Source organism: Ornithorhynchus anatinus, chromosome 11 (assembly GCF_004115215.2).
Source record: "Ornithorhynchus anatinus isolate Pmale09 chromosome 11, mOrnAna1.pri.v4, whole genome shotgun sequence".
NCBI lineage: Eukaryota > Metazoa > Chordata > Mammalia > Monotremata > Ornithorhynchidae > Ornithorhynchus > Ornithorhynchus anatinus.
Window position 1 is genome coordinate 57,007,758 of NC_041738.1, and position 16,381 is coordinate 57,024,138.

Here is a 16,381-nt window from a genome sequence, read left to right on the forward strand (position 1 = left end):
GGGCGGGACAGGAGATCCTCCAGGGGAGGCTCTAAGGTGGCAGAGAGAGATGTCGGGCCCGGGGATGCTCACCTCCTCCTTGACGGTGCCAAACTCGGGGTCCAAGGCCTTGAAGTGATAGCGGAGATTCCCGCCCCGGTCAATGGCTGCTCGGAAGTCCCGGAGGGTCACCTCCCCCAGCCTGCAGTCCGGGGAGGAAAGGGGTGGGGTTCCGACCACAGAGCGGAGGGATGGGGCGGGCGCGCGGGCCACTGTGCCCCAAATCCCACCACACTTGGACCAGGACCGGCTCCTGGAGCTTCAGAACAACCCGGAGGCAGCGACGTGAACCCCATGGGGGTAAGGGGGCTTCCGTTCCTTTGGCAAGCCGGGGATACCGGCGAGGCGCAGAAGGGCTTGGGTCAATCTATAAGGGAGGAGGCAGGCAGCTGCTGGCCATCCCTGCCCGGTCGGTCCTGGCGCTGCCAACTGCTGTGGTTTCCCCGGCTGGGCCTGGTCATTCTCGAGCCTCCCTGAGCTTCGGTCCCGAAGCTCGTGCCCAGCGACGTGGGGGGTGGGGTGGCGGGAGGGGATGGGAGCAAATTCAGTGGAGAATTTGCCTCCAGACCGGGTCCCACCGCTCCCCTCACACCGACGCCCCACACCGGCATAGGCATCAGGTCCCCCTTCCCCGCCCGGCAAGAGGAGTGTGAGTCACGTAGCAGTCACGTGACCGACTCACCTCTTTGGTATGTTGACCGTGAAGGGCGTGAGCGAGCGGTCAGTGAAGTAGAGCACTTTGGTGCCGCTGCCGCTGGCCGGAGAGCTCGGCTCCGGGGGCAGGTCTGCGGACGGAGATCACCCCACGGGGCGTCAGCACTGACCTCGCGGTTCGCTCCCTGCCCCAAGGTCCCAGTGGCCCACGGGGTCAGCAGTGGGAGTGACCCCTTTGGTGCAGCGAAGGGATGGAGGGGAGTAGGCCGGAAAAGTGCGACCTCCTACTGAGCTGCCATAGAGCCGCAAGGCCAGAGAGCTGGAGTCCACCCACACCATCAGCCTCCTCAGGGAGGCCGGGAGCAGGCCGAAGGGCTTGGCGGTTGCGGCGGGTGGCCGAGAAAGGCATGAGCGCGGTGGGTAAGGGGACCGCGGATAAGGCGGGCCCTGTGGGTGAGGCGAACCAAGGCGGGGCCGGATGGGAACCAAGAGGCACTCACCGGGACAGGGAGGCCACGACTCCCGGGCTTCGCCCGCTGCTCGCCCCGGTGACCTCCCGCGAACCTGGGGAGCGAGCCCGACGCCGTCAGCCCTTCCGAGCTGCCCTCCCCCAGAGCACCCCCTGCGCCCCCAGCCCGTGGCCACATCCTGGGAGGGAAGGGGGGAACCTGGAGGCCCGGTGCTGAGCCCGAGGCTCTGGGGAGATCGTAGAGTCGGCTCCTGTGGCCCCTGCAGGCCCTCCCCCCTCCCCCTCCCCACCCCCGCCTCCGGAACCGCGAGTCACCCGTCTCTCGGGGCGTATGGGCAGCATCTCGGCGAGGTGCAGCCGCTCGACGAGGCTGGAGATGCCCTGCTCCAGGCTGTCGATGGTGTGGTGCTGCGGGTCGTGGTCGCCGAAGCTGTCGCGCAGGCTACGCAGGGCGTCGCGCACCAGCTGCAGGTCGCCACGCTGGCGCAGCGGGGGCGGGACCTGGGTGGGGCGGGGAGAAGCAGGTAGGGGGGCCTGAGAACAGGGTCGGGCCCGCGGTCGGCCACGGGGTCCTGGCCCGGATGGGGACGGAACGTGTCCGCTAAATTCTATCGTGGCGTACTCTCCCAAGAGTTTAGTACAGCATTCTGCACATAATTGGCACTCAAATACCGCCGATTGATTGGCTGGTTGGGGAGAGGGGAGAGGGCAGAGGGCAGAAGGGTAGCTTCCTGGGGAGGAATCCCAGAGCATTTATGTACATACCTGCAAATTATATATTATAAATCATTCATGCATTCATTCGTATTTATTGAACACATTGTGTGCAAACCACTGCACTAAGCACTTGGGAGAGTACGATATAGCAATAAACAGGCACATTCCCTCCCCCCAGTTTATTTATATTAATGTCAGTCACCATCTCTATACTGTAAGCTTGTTGTGGGCAGGGAACGCGTCTGCCGACTCTGTTGTATTGGACTCTCCAAAACACTTAGGATGGCACGCTACACACAGTAAGCGCTCAATAAATACCATGGATTTCTAGGGCTCACGCCTCCGGCCTCTGGGCCTGCACAAGGGTGAGCACGTGCGTGCAGCACCTTTGTTCACGAATGTCGGGACCCAGGAAGGGCTGGAGAACCCCACCGTTCCCCCTCTCAGAGAAACGTCTTCTGCCCTTCTCCCACGCTCCCCTGGCAGCTCGGGGTTGGGGTGAGGGATCAGGAGTCACGTGGTGAGGGACCCTCCCCCCGGCACCCAAGAAGTGGCCCGGGCCGGCACCTACCCCATGGGCCGCCGCTGCGGTGGAGGGGGCGGGGAGACCATTGCTCTGGAAACCGAGGTCGGGGCAGTGGGCGACCTGTGTGAGGAGGAGGCCGGTCCGGATGGGGATGGACAGGCACAGCGGCAACCGCCCCATCCTCATCCCGGGAGGCCCGGCCTGAGGCTCAGCTTGGCCCGGCCCCTCCCTCGTGCCCCGAGGGGCCGCCCCCACCTCATCAGAGTCTCTCTTTATGCTCCGGGACAGGAGAGCGTCCTTGTGCTCCAGTGCCCGCTTCAGCTCCGCCTGCGGGGTGGAAGGGCGGAACCGGTCGGTGGAGGGGCTGCGGGGAGGGGAGTGGCGGGGAGCCGCAGGGGGCCGTACGAGGGGAGTGGGGGGCCGAGGTCCCACCTGCTGGGTGTTGGCCTGGGCGAGTTTGCGCTGCAGGTGGTCCAGCCTGGCCTGGTGCTGCTGGAGGCAGCGATCCCGCTGACCCAAGTCTCTCTGCGACTCACAAAGGTGGATGGAGCCTCAGCCTCTGGGCCTGAGAGGAGGAGGGGGTGCTCCCCCCACAACCCCCCAACCTGCCCCACCCTTCCCCTCGACCACCGCCACGCCCCCACCTCACCGAGACATGGGGGGAGGGGGGCAGGGAGACCCGGGGGGGGCAGCTACCCTTCCCCCAGCCACCTGGGCCCCTCCTAAGCCAGGTCAGGTAATCACAGGTGACCGGATAGACACAGTCCCTGTCCCACATGGGATATGTGTGGGTCTGTGTGTGTTTGTGTAACTGTGCCAGGTTAGACTGGGTAACAATCATAATCATAATAAGTTGGATATTTGATAAGCACTTACACCATACCAGGCATCGGAGCAGATACAATACTAGCAGATCGGACACAGTCCCTGTCTCCCAAAGGACTCCCAGTCCGAGGGGGAAATGAGAGTTTCTCATCGCCATTTTTATAGATGAGGGGACTGAGGCTCAGAGGAGGGGAGTGACTTGCCCGGGGTTACACAGCAGGCAAATGGCAGAGCCGGAATTAGAACTTGGTTTTCCTGGCTCCCAGACCGGTGGTCTTTCCACTGGGCCACATTGCTGCACGGTGTGTATCTATGCTGGGTGGGACGTACATGAGTGCTTTTGTGTGTGTGATGGGGTGTGACTATGTTTCCAGGACCCCACTGGGCCTCTCAAGGGTGCAGGCTGCTTCTTCTAACATCCCAGTGCCCAGTGGAGGGCCAAGCTCCATGCTACGCTCGCTAAACTACGCTGGACGGGCAGAAGGACCGAGCTGGGTCGGTCCAGTGGGCACGATTCCCTGGCCAGAGGTGGCTATTTCGGGGGGTGGACTTGATGAAAGCCAGGGCCGGACGGAGGGGGGAGAGGTAGGAGAGGGAGGGGGCTGAGGTAATAATAATAATAATGTTGGTATTTGTTAAGCGCTTACTATGTGCCAAACACTGTTCTAAGCGCTGGGGTAGACAGAGGGGAATCAGGTTGTCCCACGTAGGGCTCACAGTCTTAATCCCCATTTTACAGATGAGGTAACTGAGGCACCGAGAAGTTAAGTGACTTGCCCAAACTCACACAGCGGACAAGTGGCCGAGCCAGGATTTGAACCCATGACCTCTGACTCCAAAGCCCGTGCTCTTTCCACTGAGCCAAGGTCAGACGGGGGAGAACAGGGAAGGGGGCAGGAGGGAAGGGGGCAGACGGAACAGCTGGACGCCGTGTCCCCATGGCCCTGGCTCTCACCTTGACCTCTCCCAAGAGCCGGTCCCTCTCGTCCACTTTCCTCTGCAGGTCCATCTGTGGAGGAGGGGGCGGGAGGAGGCAGGCTGGGCTGTTGATGTCTCCCTCTTCCCGGCCCCACTTCTCCCCATCACTTCCCACCTCCAAGGCCAGGCTGGCCCCGTGGACTGGTTCCCACCCTGGGGAGAGGGGGAGCCCAACTTACGCACGTGCATGTGCACGTTTTCTCTCTCTCTCTCTCTCTCTCTCTCACACACACACGCACACACTCACGTTCTGGTTTTGCAACTCATCCCTGTCCATGCTGGTCCTGAGCAGCTCTTGCTTGAGCTGCAGAACTGACGCGTCCTGCTGGGCCAGCCTCTGTTGCAAGGCATCCTGAGAAACAAACGTCAATAACTACCGCAGCAGAGCTAGCGACAGAGACACGGCTCAGTGCACTGGGGGCCGAGGGGAAGGGGCGGGGGAGGGGGGAGGCCGAGGAGGGCGGGGAAGGGGCACGGACCCCCCGAGACCAATCTGTCTCCCCTCCAACCTCAGGCCGGAGGGGCGGCTCCAGGCCACAGGGTCCCTTGTCCCGTGAGGCCCAGCTGACAGAGCGCCCGCTGGCCCCCGGGGAAGTGTCTCCACACCCTCAAGCCTGGAGCTGATGAGACGACTCCTCTCATCCTGGCACGACTGAGTCACAGCCGCCAGTGATAAACCTTGTGTGAGCGGAGATTCTCCCCGCCCGAGGTCCTTCCCCGTGACTTGAGGTCACCCAGCCAGCCGAGAAATAAGCTCAGAACCCAGGCGTTCCCTATCCCACCCCCATGGACACCCAAAGGGTCTCTGGTGCCCAGGGCCTTGGGGAAGGACTGGGGGGGTAGTCTCCTCTTTTTACCTTTATGCCCTGTAAAGTTCTGGCCTCCTGCTTGCACTTCAACAGCTCCTTCTGAAACCCAAAAACCCGTCAGCCAGATGGGCAGTCTGGTAGCCAGGGGAGGGGTAAGGGTGGGGGCGGGGGCATTCCCTTGCCGGTCCAAACCTCACCCGGCGGATGTAGGATCAGAGAATTTGACCTGGGCTGCCAAAGGTCAATCTATCCCTCCCCCTACCTCCAGAAAGGGCTGCATCCCCCTACTCCCTCCTACGTAAATTGGGAGCCCCATCTGGGACAAGGACTGTGTCCAACCTGATCTTTTTTTTTATGGTATTTAAGCTCCTACTTTATACCAGACACTATACTAAGCGCTGGGGTAGATACAAACTAATCAGGTTGGACACAATCCCTGTCCCACGTGGGGGCTCACAATCTTAATCCCCATTTTACAGCTGAGGTATCTGAGGCACAGAGAACTGGCTGCCCAAGGACACACAGCAGAAAACTCTGTATCTACTTCAGTGTTTGGTATAGTGCTTGGCACAAAGTAAGCATTTAACAAGTATGGTGACAATAACAATGTGAATAAGTTGAAAATAATAACAACAGTAATAATAATGATAAGAACAAATACCTGGCAGGGCAGACAGGCTCTGCTGCTTCTTCACTGGCCCCTAGTCAGTGACCTGAGCTTTCCAGGGCCCCATCCCATCCTACACTTCTCCTGACTTGCTCTAGGGCAGTTGGCCGTCCAGTCCTCCCCGCATTGGCCCTGGGATCCCTGGGCGCCCTCCCTGGAAGAACCGGCTTGGCCCGGTAGGGGCTACTTGGGGGATGGGGAAGGGAGCAAAGAGCCAGAGACCAGGCCTGGTGCCAGCAGGGCCAGCTTCCCCTGAGCCCCTGGCTTTGTTCCCTGGCCCGCAGGGAGTTTCCACCTCCGAGCCAGCCGCCAGTCGGCCCCAGCTCCCGGGCTTCCTGGGAAAGGCCGCGGGGCACCTCGGTGCAGGGATCAGCGGGACAGGCCGCAGAGCGAGGAGAGCCCGACGCTGGGCTTCCTTCCCGCTGGCTGAGGGGCCACACCCAGTGTGTCCGGGGAGCCAGAGAGAGGAGCTCCCTCCCTCCCCGGGCCCCGTGGGCGGGTGCCTCCCCATATCAGCGGACTCACCTTCAGCCCTTGGTTTTCCTCCGTGCTGAGGTCCAGGCGGCTGCGGACGATGACCTGGAGGGACAGTGGACGGCGGTTTTGCCCTGTGGCCAGGGCTGGGCCTCTAGACTGTGAGCTCATTCGTTCATTCATTCAATCGTATTTATTGAGCACTTAATGTGTGCAGAGCACTGTATTAAGCGCCTGGGAGAGTACAATACAACAGGGAACATACACTCTTCCCAGTGCTCTGCACACAGTAAGCGCTCAATAAATACCATTGATTGGTTGGGCCAAACTGGGGGTTGGGGCCAGGCGGAGGCGTGGGAATCTGCTCACCAGCTGCTCCTCGGGGTTTGCTCCGTGGTCGCCGATGGCCAGTGACCTCTCCTGGTCGTCCTCTGGCAACGAGCCGTGGAGCAGCAGGGCCTGCCAGGGAGAAAGGTTGGAAAGAGGCCCAGTTGGACAGGGGCCCAGGCTGACCTGGGCTCTGCCCCTCCCTGGCCCACAGCTGTTGAGGCCCTCGGGGTCACCTGGACCCCTCCAGCAGTGACCCGGTCCCCCGGTATCCGCTAGCCAGGATAGTCTGGAAGCCCTAGAGGTGCCCTGGCATCAGCGGCCGAGAGCAGGATGTTGCCTGCTCCTGGGGAGACGATTCGGGAATCGTGAGGAACGGGCCTGGGAGCCCCCCCTCCACATCCCTCTTCCCGCCCTCAAGGCTCGTTTTCCTGCCTAAGGGGACCCGGAGGAGGAAGCGTAGGCTAGATGGCAAGCTCCTCGTTGGCAGAAGGCATGTCATCTTCTTTGATTCTGCTCACCCACACACTTGGTGTGATGCTCAGTATATACTCTTAGCTGATTGATCATAGTAACGATAATAACAATAATAATTGGGGTATTTGTTAAGCACTATGCTAAGCACTGAGTTAGATGCAAGACAATCAGGGAGGACAAAGAACCTGTCCCACATGGAGTCCACAGTCTAAAGGAGAGGGAGAACAGGTACTACATTCCCATTTGGCAGATGAGAAAATTGAGGCACGGCAAAATGAAGTGACTTGCCCTAGGTCAAGTAGCAGACAAGTGGAGGAGTCGGGATTAGAATCTAGATCTCCTGACTCCCAGATCTGTGGTCTTTCCACTAGGCCATGCTGCTTCCAGACTGTAAGCTCGTTGTGGGCAGGGAATGGGTCTGTTACAGTGTCCTCTCCTAAACGCTTAGGACAGTGTTCTGCACGCAGTAAGCGCGCAATAAACACAGTTGCCTGACTGAGAAAGGAAACTGGGAGTTCCCCGCCCCACTCCAGTTGAGAGTCAGCCAATCGCTAGCTGGGCTCTCAGCCAGGGACTTAGTGGGTCTAACTCTGTGCCAGGCCAGGCCGGGCTGAGGCAATGCTGACCGGGAGAGGTCAGCTCCGTGGCCACTGAGGACGGGTGCAGGACCTCGTCCAGGATTCGCAGTGACCCCCATTCTTAATTGCCTCAGCGGGGAGAAGGGCCCAGGACTTGGGGACAACCCGGCTCTGGCCTAGACCTGACCGGTCATCGCTCTTTCTGTCCCGACCTGGGGAGCTGGGAAGCTCTGGGGCATCAGGACCCTGCCTGGACCTGGATCTCCCTTTGCTGTCAGGCTGATGCAGCCTGGGGGATCTCGGTTCCCCACAGCCTTTGCCCTGGGCAGGGGGGGCTTTGGGGGCCCCGAGGTTGGTGGCACATGGGTGGCCACTGCCATAGCCCCATGCTCCATTTCCTTAAGTGCTGCGGACTGGCAGAGCACCCTTGCCCGCCTGCCGCCCCTCGGGCCGGCCGGCTGCTAGTCGCCCCCACAATGGGGCCTTTGTGCCGGTCCACAGACTCTTGGCCATTCACAGGCCGACAGTTCCCAGAGAGCACAGAAAGGAAGACCAGGGGACAACTTCAGGGTCGTTGGAGCCCAGCTCGGGGACCCTCCCGGGCCAGGCCGACACACAAAAGCCAGGATGGGGGGAGGGGACGGGTCACACGGAGAGGGTCAGAGAGAGGGAGGGGCCAGGCTGGCCCTGGAGGGAGGGGCTGGGCATGAGAAAGGCGAAGGGGGGTGGAGAGCAGGCGGGGAGGGGGGTGGTTACCTGGCCTCTGACTAACATGGAGGCCTCTAAGCGGGGGTCCCGCAGCTGTGGGGGATCCGAGCCATGGTCCCCCAAACACCCATTTAGGGAGGGGTGAGGGAAGTTGGGACGACAACACTGCAGCTTATTCCCACCAGAAGGGAGCCGTGGGCACTGGGGAGGGGACCTGAGGCAGCGGGAGCCCAAAAAGTCCCTGGAGAAATTCCTGGGCATCAGTGATTTCCTGGCATCTCCACTCTGTGCGTGCCCCGTGTCCTTCCCTTTCAATGTTAACCTCCCACACGGCCTCCCACACTGGGGGATGTCCAGATGGGTGGGGGAGGGCCCGGCAGGTGGGCGAGGGCCCGGCAGGTGGGCTGGGGCGCCTTGAGAGGAAAAGCTACCTGTAGGCCGGAGATGAGCGATTTGGCCTCCTCCATCTCCTTCTCCAAGTGGTCCTGCTGCTCCAGCAGCTGCTCCTCCCACGTCCCCGAGCGCCCCACGTGCCAGTCCCGAGAAAACGGGGCGTCTGCCTCTTCTGCAAAAAGCAAACAGGGGTTACTGCCGTAGCTGGGAAGAAGGGAGGGGCCGGGGCACTGAGAAGCCACCTCCTCCTCCTCCTCCTCCTCCCAATTTAGGCATCATCTCTGCAGGGCAACCAGGCCCTTCCGGAGGGCAAAATCCCTTCTCTCTAGAGGAAGCAGCCGGGCCCAGGGTCCCCTCCCGGCTCCCCTGAACACCCAGAACTGGACGTCACCAGGTTTGGCCCGAGGAGCCTGGGGACCGTTTAGCCACCTTCTCCCAGAGAAAGCATCAGTCCCCACCCTCGAGGGGCACATTTCTCTAAGACGCCGGGGCCGGTTGCCCACCACATCACCCAGGTTTGAAGCAAGCACGTGAGGCTGCCCCTTTAGCCCGACGGCGGTGCCCGGGCCACGTCCTCACTGCCTCTCCAGGTTCCGACGCCTCCTTGGGGCCCTCTGAGGATCCTGGCTATGAGGGACGGTCCCAGAATCGCTGTCCTGTTATTTGTCCGTCCATCCATCCCCCGATCAACCGATGGCAAGTACTGACGGACAGCTGTCCATTTATGTTACCTGTCCTGTTCTCCGCTGCCTCACAGGGGACTATCACGAAGCTGGCTCGTTCCTCTGCCTGAGGGGAGGCCGACTCACTCTTGGCACTGTGGAGCGGACTGGAGGAGGTCAGGCTGCCGTGGAGGAGAGGTAGTTACTGTGCTGTGGGGAGGGGAGACTCCTCTTCCCCAGGGTGTCTGAGGGAGGGGGCCAGTCGGGGCTATGGCCAGGAAGAGGGAATGGCTCATCCCTGTTGAGGATCTGGGAGCCCTCCCCCTGGCTGGAGTCAGTCCCAGGCCATGGGTTAGCGGGGGGATGTGGATGGGAGGGAGAGGAGACAGCAGGAGACCTGGGGTAGGGGCAGGGGCAGGTATCGACCTGGCTCTGATCAGCCCTGATCTCTGTTGAAGAAGGAGGCCGCTCGGGGGCCAGAGACTGAGGAGAAGGGAGCCAGAGATTGAGGAGAAGGGAGCCTAGGGATTGGGCAGAAGGGGGGGGCACAGATTAGGGAAAGGAGGCCCAGAGACTGGGGAGAAGGGGCCCGAGAGCTCTCCCTCCTTCTGCGGAAATTGAGCAACGGGCCCGAGATGCTTGGGTCAGGAGCTGTCACCTCTGTGGCCTTCCTGGGGGCCACCGGCTGGGGTACCGGAGACCCTCTCCCTCTCCCGGTGCCGCCGGAGCCTCCCAACCCCAGCCCGTCCTCCCCCACAGTCCCTCCCTCCCTCCGCCTGCCCAGATGGGCACCGGGCCAGCCCAAGAGAATAACATCGGTGGTTCCTGGATTGAGACTGCGGGGGCGGGGCGGGAGCAGCCACAGGGCAAGGGGAGAGGGGGTGAGTCCGAGGCGACCCGGGGTTGGGGGGCCCGAGGGCAGTGCCGGGGAGCAGGTCGAGGCCAAGCCGTCCAGACGGCCCTCGGCCCCCCGTGCGGGGTGGACGCAGGAGCGTCTACATCGGATAAACGGGCTCAGTGCCCATCCGAAGCCCTCCCGGCCACAATCCCCGACGACCGGTGGAGTCAAAGGTCAGGACTATCCCTTGTTTTCCTCCCCAGTCCCTGGAGGAGGGAGGGGAGAGGACAAATTTCCCAGGGACCTGCCCGGCTCCCCGAATTCCCTACCGGATGGGGTCGGCCTGCTGCTTCTGTCGGGGGGGGGGGGGGGGGGGGGGGCGAGAGGAAGATGAATGGGGGAAGGGGCTCCGTGGGAGAGACCCCCCCCCCGCGGACGCGACGGACCGCCCGCCCAACCCACCGCCGGGTCCCGCTCGGCTGTCGGGCCCCCCCGGGGAGTGTCTTCTGGTGCGGCCGGCCCCCGGGGCCCCCTCCTCACCATTTGACCTGTCTGCCGCCCATGGTCTGCCGCAGGGTCGGTCCTCGGGGAGCCCGGGGGCGGGGGCTGGGGCTGGGGGGTCCCGCGGCCCGGCCCCGCCGCCCTGCCGCATCGCCACCGATGGAGCGGGGGCCGCGGGGGGCCGGGCCGGGCCGGGCCGGGGGGGCGGGGCCCGGGAAAGGAGGGGGTGGGGCAGGGGACCCCGCCCCCCTGTCACTCACACGCGCGCGTGCGCACACGCACCAACCCGCCCCCCGCCCTAATAGACAGGAGGAGGAGGAGGAAGGAGGACAGAGAGAGGGTGGGGGCAGGGATCCCTTTAGGTCGGCCGATCCGCGGCATTTATTGAGCGCTCGCCTTGCGCGGGGCCCCGCTGTACTGAGCGCCGGGGAGGAGTTAGCAGGGCCTCGACCTGCCCTTGCGGAGGCCCGCGGACGTCGGGCGAGGGGCGAGGAAAGGGAGCGGGAGCGGCGCCGCATGCCCCTTCCTCCCTCGTAGACGCCCCCGGGGTGGGGGTGGGGGTCTCCTTGCCGCTAGAACAGCCCCCGCTCCCTGCCGACACCGGACACCCAAGTGCCCCTGCCCGGCTCCCTGGACGACGACCCCCTCCCGCCCTCCCCCGCGGGGGTCCCAGCCTGGTCCCGACAACAGATTGAACGCCTTTCGTGATGGCGAAATGGTCACTTCCTCCGAGGGCCATCACTTAGGGCTGACCCAGTGGGGTGGGCGCCGCCCTTGGGGGACACAGGCAGGAGAGTGATTGGGGCGAAGACGAGCGCTTGGTACAGGGCTCTGCACACCGGAAGCGCTCGATAAATACAATTGAATGAAGAGTAATAATAATGATGGTATTTAAGCGCTTACTCTGTGCCAAGCACCATTCTCAGCACTGGGGGAGATACAAGGTCATCAGGTTGTCCCACGTGGGGCTCCCAGTCTTCACCCCCATGTGACAGATGAGGGCACTGAGGCCCAGAGAAGTGACTCGCCCAAAGTCACCCGGTTGACAAATGGCAGAGCCGGAATTAGAACCCACGACCTCTGACTCCCAAGCGCACGCTCTTTCCATTGAGCCACGCTGTTTCTGTCATTGTGGATGGAGTGTCATAGTGGACCACAGCAGAAGGAGCATTGGACCGCAGGAGGCTATTAAACTGTAAGCACGCTGAAGGCGGGGAATGTGCCTGTTATATTGTTACGCTGTACTCTCCCAAGTGTTTAGTACAGTGCTCTGCACCTGGTAAGCACTCAATAGATACGACTGATTGGGAGAGGGGAGCCGAAAGGCCGAGGGGGGACGGGGAGAGGTCCTGGCGGGGCTGAGTTGGGGTGCGTGGGGGGGCTGGGGAGGGGCTGCGTTTACCTGGGGGCGCTTCCCTCGGGCGGGACCCCCTGCTGCCCCTCGTACTGCTGCACCAACGCCCGCACGCTCCAGCACGGGTTCTCGATCTCCTCGTCCAGGCTGCTGCTCCTGGGAGGGGTTGGGAGGAGTAAGAGTAATATCAGTAATGATGATAATGATGTTGCTGTTTCCTAATCGCTGAGATAGATACAAGATAATAGGGTCAGACAGAGTCCCATGTGGGGCCCACACCCTAAGGGAAAGGGAGAACGGATATTTGAGCCCCATTTTCCAGTTGAGGAAACAGAGGCACAGCCAACTGGACATGCCCAAAGTCACACGGCAGGCAAGAGGAGTTGGAATTTATATTTTTTATGGTATTTGTTAGGCGTTTATTACGTGCCAAGCACCTTATTAAGCGCTGGGGTTACATGATAATCGGGTGGGACATGATCCCTGACCCTCACAGGGCTCCCAGTCTCAATCCCCATTTTATAGATTAGGTAACTGAGGCACAAAAGTGAAGCGGCTTGCCCAAGTTCACACAGCTGACAGATGGCAAGAGTCGGGATTGGTACCCAGGTCTCCTGGCTCCCAGGCCTGTGTTCATTCCACCAGGCTGTGTCAACCTTCTGGATTGACAGCCCCATCCCCCATCCGAGTTCTCCTTCCCTCCCATCCTGTACCCCCTTCCCCCCGACTTCTGGCTTGGGCCGCCCCAGGGCCAGGGGCTACCAGGGAAAGGAGCCCCCACCCTGGGTTGGTCAGGCCAGCCAGCGACGACGCTTACCTCTGGCGGAAGCGGAAGACCTCTCGCCCGGACCGCGACACATCGTGACACACCTCGGCCAGGGCGGCGGCGGCGGTCTGGGCCACGGCGGCAGCGCAGGGGGGCCGATAGCCGGGCTGGGGGGCCGGGCCACGCGCTGGCCCTTGGCCGGAGCCGGGCTTGAAGTGGGCCGCCAGAGCCAGGACCAGACGCATGATCGACTTGAGGTTCCCATCCACGATGTCTGGGACAGAGCAGAGGGCAAGCCGGGGTAGGGGTGTGTGGGGGGGGGGCCGGTGGGAGGGAAACACTCGGGCTCCCCCAGTCTCAGCAGTAGCCGAGACAAAGGGTCAGGCGGGCTGAAGGAGCGGCTCCCCAGATCCCCCTCGCGCTCCTGCTCTGGACAGAGAGAGGGGGACAGGGAGACGACTTTTGGGGAACCCTTGGTGGGGGAGGGGGGTCCATCAGAGTGGGCAATGCAGAGATCAAACTGGTCAGGGTCAAACGGGTCCAAGGGCTAGGGCCTCAAGGCACCCCCACACCAGCAAAGAAAGGAGCCCCAATTCCCCCAGCTCCACCCTCCCAGGCTGGACTCCGGGAGGCCATCCTTTGTTCGTCTCCCTCTCCCTTCTGCGTCGCCCTGACTCGCTCCCTTTCTTCATCTCCCCTCCCAGCCCCACAGCACTTATGTCCCTATCTGTCATTTTATTTATTTCTATTCATGTCTGTCTGCCCCTCTAGTCTGTAAGCTCGTTGTGGGCAGTGAATGTGTCTTAGCACAGGGCTTAGTGTAGTGCCCTGCTCACAGGAAGCGCTCATGTAGATGGACTGACTGCCTGACCGGGGGCCTAGGCCAGAGCAGAGACACCTGGGAAGACCCCCCTCCCCAATGCCAGCAGCCAAGCTCCGGTCCCCACGGACCCCCGGAAAGCCAGGCCAGACAGATACCGTCCTAAAACCGGAATGAATCCCTGCCGGGCCCTGCCCTCCAGCTCTCTGCGGTCGGGGCTCGGAACACGCCTTCTTCAGGCCATGAGATCTTGCGGCGGGATTTCTCCATTTGCCTTCGTACCCCTCCCTGCGCCCCCATATCCACCCCCGGCCGGGAGCCCCGCCGACCTTTGGCCGAGGTCTGGTGCATGCGGATCTTCCTGGAGGCCACGAACTGCAGCACCTTGTCCACGTTGGCCCGCATCTCCTGCTGGCTGCTGGGGCTTGCCTGGATGCCGCTCAGCTTCTCCCCGGCTGCGGGAAACACATCGTGGCTGGTGGGCGGGGGGGGGGGGGGGTCCGGGGCCCGGCGGGGATGGGGCGGGATCTGGGAGCCGGACCATCGGGCGCGGAGGGCAAGGGAGGGGGTTCTGGGGCGGGGTGTGACGGGGCGGCGGTCTTCCCCTCGGGTACCGACCCACAATCTCGATGAGACACGCCAGGACGACGCCACTGCGCAGGTCCTGCCGCAGGTCCTGCACGGGCCGCACCGCCGGCCTCTTCTTCAGCTGGCCGTTCACCCAGGCCACGTACGTCTGCAGCTGGTTCTGAAAAACGCCCAGAGGAGGGTTCAGTCCGACCTATTTATTTAGTCCTTACTCTGTGTGAAGCACTGTACTAAGAGCCAGGGAAAGGACAATACAGCAATAAACAGATACATTCCCTGCTCGCGACCAACCAACGGTCTAGAGTCGGAGGGAGGCTGGGAGGGCAGGAGTCCCCAAAGCCAGTATGGATCCGGGGTCTACCGGGATCTGGGTTCTTCCCGGTAGTGGTGGGGGGCGGGGGAGCTCCTCAGTTGTCTTCCCTCCTCCCTCGCTCCCTCCCAGACCAGACCCTCACCCCATTGGCTGCCCTCCAGGGTCTCTGTTAGTGATTCTCCCGGGCAATGGATCTGATTTAGGCTCAGCAGCCCCTGGGCACAGGCTTCGCTCTCCATTAGCTCCTATCAACTCCTCCTCCTCCTCTTCTTAATCATTGTTTATTGAACCCTTAATGCCTGGAGAGCCCTGTACCGGCTGCCTACTGTGTGCAGAGCACTGTACTGGGCACCTACTCTTTGCAGAGCACTGTCCTGGGCACCTACCGTGTGCAGAGCACTGTACTGGTTGCCTACTGTGTGCGGAGCACTAAACTGGGCACCAACTGGGTGCAGTGCTGAGTGGAGAGTCCTGTACTAAGCACCTACTGGATGCAGAGTGCTGAATTGGACTTTTGGAATATACAGAAGAAGCAGGAGACACAGAACCTGTCCTCGAAGAGCTTGCAGTCCAATAGAGGAGGCGAGCAGACACCAACTGCCGACGCACAATAGAGGAGAGATAGTCTGCGTGCGGTGACCCAGTGCAAACCCAGAAGCGCTAGGCTAAGAGCATCCAGCTGGATGTGATCACAACATATTCAATCCTGTCGGTCCAGCCTTCACAACATCACTATAATCGGCCCTTTCCTCTCCATCCAAACTGCTTCCATGTTAATCCAAGCACTTCTCCTTTCCCGCCTCGGTTACGTATCAGCCTCCTCGCTGACCTCCCTGCCTCCTTTCTCTCCCCTGCTCCAGTTCATACTTCACTCTGCTGCCCGGGTCCTTTTTCTACAGAAATGTTCAGGCCATGTTTCCTCATCCCTCAAGAACCTCCGGTGGTTGCCCAACCACTTCCGTATCAAACAGAAACTCCTCACCATCAGCTTTAAAGTCCTCGATTACCTTGCCCCCTCCTACCTCACCTCACTGCTCGCCTACTACAGCCTAGTTCACACACACCTTGCTCCCCTAATGCCAACCTACTCACTTTACCTTGAGCTCCTCTATTTGGCCACACCTTGCTCTCCCACACCTTGCTTAGGACCTGGAATGCTCTCCCCTTCTATTGGACAATGACTCTCCCCACCTCTGAAGCCTTATTGAAGACACCTCCTCTAAGAGGCCTTCCCTGACTAAGCCCTCATTTCCTCTTTTCCCACTCTGTCACCCTGACTTGCTCCTTTTATTCACCCCCCTCCCCCATCCACATGACACTTATGTACACATCTGTAATTTATTTATCATAATGTCTTTCTCCCCCTCTAGACTGTAAGCTTGTCATGGGCAGGGAATGTGTCTATTGTTGTGTTATACTGTTATACTCTCCCAAGTGTACAGCACTCTGCACATAGTAAGCGCTCAATAAATATGATTGACTGATTTGTCCTATGGAGACTGGTGACTGGGCAGGGTGGGAGGGCAGGGTGACAAGGGGCCAGCTTTGTCTCCTTTGGACCTGGACAGGACTGGAGGTGGGTGGGCTGAAGCAGGGGCTGGGGCAGGGCCTGGGGCAAGTGTTGGGCAGTCTGGGCAGAGGCTGACTGGGGAGAGACAGACAAGGCATGGTGGAGGCTGGGGCAGGGTTTGGGTTGGGGCAAGCTGCATCCCTCACCAGTGCCTGGCTCCTCTGCGGCCCAAGGCTGAGGGGCAGTGCAGTGGGCATCTGTGAAGAGCCCCCCAAGATGGCCCCAGGGGAGCCCTAATGGATCCAGTGACTGCCTCAAGGAAACCAGACACTCGGCAGAGTTCTCCAGAGCTCCCCGGGGAGGGCCAGACGTGTGTGTGTGTGTGTGT

At 61.4% G+C, this 16,381-nt stretch overlaps 1 protein-coding gene across 4 annotated transcripts in view; it reads right to left on the reverse strand.

The window, feature by feature from the left end:
* DIXDC1 (DIX domain containing 1) overlaps window positions 1-16,381 on the reverse strand; it is a 31,564-nt gene that overhangs the window by 2,876 nt on the left and 12,307 nt on the right. For 2 of the 4 annotated variants that reach the window (XM_029075085.2, XM_029075084.1), the window contains exons 2-19: window positions 14,201-14,330; window positions 13,912-14,037; window positions 12,814-13,036; window positions 12,045-12,152; window positions 9,373-9,485; window positions 8,680-8,813; window positions 6,528-6,617; window positions 6,210-6,263; window positions 5,066-5,116; window positions 4,456-4,560; window positions 4,186-4,239; window positions 2,838-2,930; window positions 2,661-2,732; window positions 2,451-2,525; window positions 1,478-1,663; window positions 1,194-1,257; window positions 722-824; window positions 73-181 (exon numbers count right to left, since the gene is read on the reverse strand). In XM_029075085.2, the coding sequence (XP_028930918.1) occupies window positions 73-181; window positions 722-824; window positions 1,194-1,257; window positions 1,478-1,663; window positions 2,451-2,525; window positions 2,661-2,732; window positions 2,838-2,930; window positions 4,186-4,239; window positions 4,456-4,560; window positions 5,066-5,116; window positions 6,210-6,263; window positions 6,528-6,617; window positions 8,680-8,813; window positions 9,373-9,485; window positions 12,045-12,152; window positions 12,814-13,036; window positions 13,912-14,037; window positions 14,201-14,330 (1,890 nt within the window). Of the gene's footprint in view, window positions 1-72; window positions 182-721; window positions 825-1,193; window positions 1,258-1,477; window positions 1,664-2,450; window positions 2,526-2,660; window positions 2,733-2,837; window positions 2,931-4,185; window positions 4,240-4,455; window positions 4,561-5,065; window positions 5,117-6,209; window positions 6,264-6,527; window positions 6,618-8,679; window positions 8,814-9,372; window positions 9,486-10,681; window positions 10,769-12,044; window positions 12,153-12,813; window positions 13,037-13,911; window positions 14,038-14,200; window positions 14,331-16,381 lie in introns of those variants that run through there. The other 2 variants (XM_029075086.2, XM_029075088.1) reach the window with 2 other exon arrangements.